Here is a 3,674-nt window from a genome sequence, read left to right as displayed (position 1 = left end):
ATTATTTTCATAGATATTGTTTTAAATTTAAAAACATGCCGCCAGCGCCTCTCGTGGACTGTTCCCCGTACTAAAACGCATGCTCATTTCAATCCTTTGAAGTTCCCGCCCCATGTCGATGACGTTATTATTCAAGCACACTTTTTTAACGATAAGCAGTACTAAAAATAAAGTTATTGCTTTTGAAACCATGTTTTTCAATCGTAAATTTAGTACTAAACAGGACTGCTTGTATGCACTTGTTTGGTGATCTGTGTAAGTGACCCTTAACCAGGTTCGTGATAAGAAAATATGTTATTGCAAAAACGGAAAACCCAAAAAGGATATAAATAACAAACAAGTTGGTGCCTTCAAAGTATCTTTTTTTAATAGTAAATTTAGTACTAAAATTTTTAACAAGATTTAAGTGGCCTCTAACCTAGCTCTAGGTTAGAAAATCTGTTATTGCAAAAACAGAAAAACCAAAAACTTTGATTTATTATATCACCGAATTCTCAGGTTCACAGATAAGTAACATCATTTACAAATTTAATTTTTTCGTTGTCTAATCATCATCCTGGCCTCCTTAAGACTATAATTAAAGTCATGAAACGACTGCCATTTAATCGCCGACTTAAAATTCGAACTAGCAGTCGGATTTTTTATGTAACTACCAGTCAGATGAACATGGTAACAGTCGTCGTACCACCAAGCCCCGCCTGAAACATAAACAACCACTTCAAAAAACAAACACACAAATTTTAAAAAACTAACTGCGAAAATTTGGGCAGTCGTTCTTATTAGGTGGATTTCCATGGTCAACGGTGCTAAAACCTTGATTGAGGTGATAATTGAACGAATCTCCAACCGTGCCAGTATAGTTTCCAATTGACGTTATTTTGTAGTAGTCAGACTCACTAGCAACCTTAAAATTACTATAAAGTGCGTGAACTTTCTTTGAATCCCAGTCGACGAGTTCAAATAACAACTCAGTCGGTTTGTTACCTACAACAATTGTCAAAAAGTGTCAAAAAACGAAAAATACACCACTTAGTACTCGTCAGTTGATGCAAATGTTCCAGACCCAACCAGTGCTCTCCAGACAGGTTACCAAAACCTTGTTTATAGTCAGTCCAGTTTAAAAAAAAGTTCTGGGAACCATCAAACCTGTTTATAACGTAGACCCAACCCCCTCCTCGAGTCGTCATGTCGCACCACACCGAAAAAGTCTCACTTTTCGGCCTAATGCGATAAATCCCAGAAACGTTAACTCTTTCTTGAACTTCAGTGCAGTCTGCAGGGACGTACTCATCTTTTTGTTTTTCCATGTATGTGGCGATTTTGTCGTTCAATGAAATTAGCTGTTTTTTTATAGTCTCGATTTCGTCACTTCCTTCGAGCTTTTTGGTCTTGGCGACGATTTCCATTTTTGTTGTTTCGAGTTGGGTTTTCATCTTTAGCTCGGTGTCTGCCAGACTCTGTTGCGTCTCGTTAACAATTTCTTGCTTTATTTCTCGCAAAAAGTCTCTCAGGTTTTCGTCAAACGATTTTAGTTTAGTGTCGACTTCGTTGATAATTTCGTGTTTCGTTCTTTCGAGGTATTTTAAACTGTCGTTGATGGCGCTTAAAGCCGCTCGGATTTCTAAATGAAACTCGAGTCGTTCCACACGGTTTTCCAAATATTGAAACTCGGAGGGACGTTGGCTCGTGGAAATAATAGAGAACTGTAAAAATTGTTTTTTCAACTTTTAGAAACAGAAAATACGTACACTTTTAGGTTCGTCGACTTGCTCTAGAAGCACACTTTCTTCTACACCTTCAGGTTCATCGAGGTCCTCAAAAAGTGCACTTTTGGCTACACATAGTGCAAAAAACACAGTCAAGAGTTTAAACAGCATCTTCTTCCACTTATAATGAATGACTAACTAAATTATTTTATCAACTCTGACCCAGCTTAACACTGGGAAAACACATATGGTATAAAAATACAGAACGACGATAAAAATAAATTCCAAAGGTCGTTTTCTACTTAATAAATAGCTCAAATAATAATAATAAATCAAAAAAGACCATCTGTATCAATTTACTAAAAATATATTATTTAAAATATTTAAAAAAAATGGCCATTTTTTAACCGCGCCTTGATGTAGGCAACCAGCAATACATCGCTGTATCAGTAAACAACACTGCATCCAATTTACAGAATTTTACAAAAATTGTACCAGTTTTACGTATTAATTTTACTAAATTAACAAAAAATGGCCAAAGGTGTTCACAACTCTTTATTTAGTGCTTTTTCACCGAAAAAGTACGCTTACGAAAATTGAGGTTATGTTACGTTTTCATTTTCGTTATTTTGCAGCGAACTGGCAACTGTGAGCCCCCAGGCAATAATCATGAATGAGAGGACACCCCAAAATTGCTAAAATGACTACCGTGTTGTTGTACATGTACGATTTGTCCGATGGGTGGTGCAACAACCTGGGTCCTCTGTGTCCCGTGAAGGCTGTATGGCACACCAGTATCGTGGTCTACGGGAAAGAATATGTCTTCGGGAACACTGGGATCAAATTTCACGACCCTGTAACTCCTCGGGGTGTTTTATCCATTTTTTAAATCCAGTGTTGTAGGGGAAGCCTCAGAAAATTATCGAACTGGGAGAGACAAACGTGCCCATGTTGGACTTCAAGCTTTACGTGAAGGGGTTAAAGTACTCCGCGTGGGCGTATTTTAAGTGTTTTTGTTGTCGTATTTGTGTATTTAAGGTTTGTTTTAGGGCTTCATCGTATAATCCGTTTAAGCATAACTGCAATCATTTTACTGAGCACATTTCGGAGTTTCTGGGGGTGAGTTCAGTTCCAGAAGAAGTTTTTACTGCGGTTGATAAGTTGAGGGAGTCCCCGTTTTATTCCAAGGTGGTGGATTGGATTACCAAAAATGGTCAGAAGGAGCCGAAGAGGGTGGATTTGTAAGGGTTTTGGCTTGGTTTTTTGCAATAATGTTACTATTGGAAAATTTTTGTGTGGTTGACAAGGGTACAATTTACAGGTATTTATTACATAATAATGTAATGTACTGAAGTTTACCTTTTGTATTTTTTGTTAACTATTACTATGAAATGTATACAAAATTCGTACTTTGTTGTGTGCAAAGCTACTGCTTCTGAATTACTACATTGTATTTTAAAATAAATGTAATTAATGCAGAATAAAGTTAAAGTGTTCCAGTGGACACTAATTTGTTCCGCCTCTTTTAAACTGTGTTAACTATTATAGTGGCAAAACTACAACATTTTTCAAATTTTCCAGATATGAAGTACCATTCAAGTTCATAAATTGGCACCCCTTGATGAGTACACAATATCATTTAAAATATATATATTGTATATTGGGTGGTCTGAGTATTTTTTAACTGGCACTTTTTTAATAGTTTTTCCTGTTTTAATTTTTCGATTTCTCAATTTCTGGATATTTCAGTTTTTGGATCTTTTATTTTTTCGATTCTTCAATTTTTCCTTCATTTTCCAATTTTTCGATACTTCAGTGTTCGATTTTCAACTTTCTGTTTTTCAATTTTTCGATATTTAGGTTCTAGAATTTTTCAAATTTTTATTCTTCTAGTTCTCGATTGTTTTCAATTTTTCTCGTTTTTAAATTTTCACTTTTCCGAGTAATTGATTTTTTAATTTTGGGATT

At 35.5% G+C, this 3,674-nt stretch overlaps 2 protein-coding genes across 4 annotated transcripts; one reads left to right on the top strand and one right to left on the bottom strand.

The window, feature by feature from the left end:
- The first annotated feature begins 221 nt into the window (after window positions 1-221).
- LOC135123258 (desumoylating isopeptidase 1-like) lies at window positions 222-3,208 on the top strand. 3 transcript variants are annotated; one of them, XM_064047755.1, is made up of 4 exons: window positions 2,143-2,287; window positions 2,342-2,562; window positions 2,610-2,704; window positions 2,756-3,208. In XM_064047755.1, exons 2-4 carry the CDS (start codon window positions 2,380-2,382, stop codon window positions 2,949-2,951), a joined length of 474 nt encoding a protein of 157 aa, XP_063903825.1. In that variant the 5' UTR covers window positions 2,143-2,287; window positions 2,342-2,379; the 3' UTR covers window positions 2,952-3,208. The 3 variants fall into 3 exon arrangements, with proteins under 3 accessions (XP_063903824.1, XP_063903825.1, XP_063903823.1); XM_064047754.1 differs by lacking the exon at window positions 2,143-2,287 and adding an exon at window positions 222-274 and having other exon boundaries at window positions 2,610-3,208; XM_064047753.1 differs by having other exon boundaries at window positions 2,610-3,208.
- On the bottom strand, window positions 346-1,914 carry LOC135123257 (fibrinogen-like protein 1). Its single transcript, XM_064047752.1, has 4 exons — window positions 1,749-1,914; window positions 1,037-1,703; window positions 754-984; window positions 346-698 (listed from the first exon to the last, which is right to left on the bottom strand). Exons 1-4 carry the CDS (start codon window positions 1,875-1,877, stop codon window positions 529-531), a joined length of 1,197 nt encoding a protein of 398 aa, XP_063903822.1. The 5' UTR covers window positions 1,878-1,914; the 3' UTR covers window positions 346-528.
- Window positions 3,209-3,674: the final 466 nt, after the last annotated feature.

The sequence above is a fragment of the Zophobas morio genome, unplaced genomic scaffold (assembly GCF_036711695.1).
Source record: "Zophobas morio isolate AGI-343-1 ecotype UQ-CSIRO unplaced genomic scaffold, CSIRO_AGI_Zmor_V1 ptg000006l, whole genome shotgun sequence".
Taxonomy (NCBI): Eukaryota; Metazoa; Arthropoda; class Insecta; order Coleoptera; family Tenebrionidae; genus Zophobas; species Zophobas morio.
Note: the sequence above shows the minus strand (reverse complement) of the source record. Positions and strands in the feature narration are given on the sequence as shown.

Coding starts and splice junctions, on each gene's coding strand:
- LOC135123257 (XM_064047752.1), bottom strand. CDS start 1,877: ATGCTGTTTAAACTCTTGACTGTGTTTTTTGCACTATGTGTAGCCAAA. Junction 1,704..1,748: donor AAGTCGACGAACCTAAAAGT/GTACGTATTTTC, acceptor CAATTTTTACAG/TTCTCTATTATTTCCACGAG. Junction 699..753: donor CGACTGCCCAAATTTTCGCA/GTTAGTTTTTTA, acceptor TTTATGTTTCAG/GCGGGGCTTGGTGGTACGAC.
- LOC135123258 (XM_064047754.1), top strand. CDS start 2,380: ATGAGAGGACACCCCAAAATTGCTAAAATGACTACCGTGTTGTTGTAC. Junction 2,563..2,609: donor GGATCAAATTTCACGACCCT/GTAACTCCTCGG, acceptor CCAGTGTTGTAG/GGGAAGCCTCAGAAAATTAT.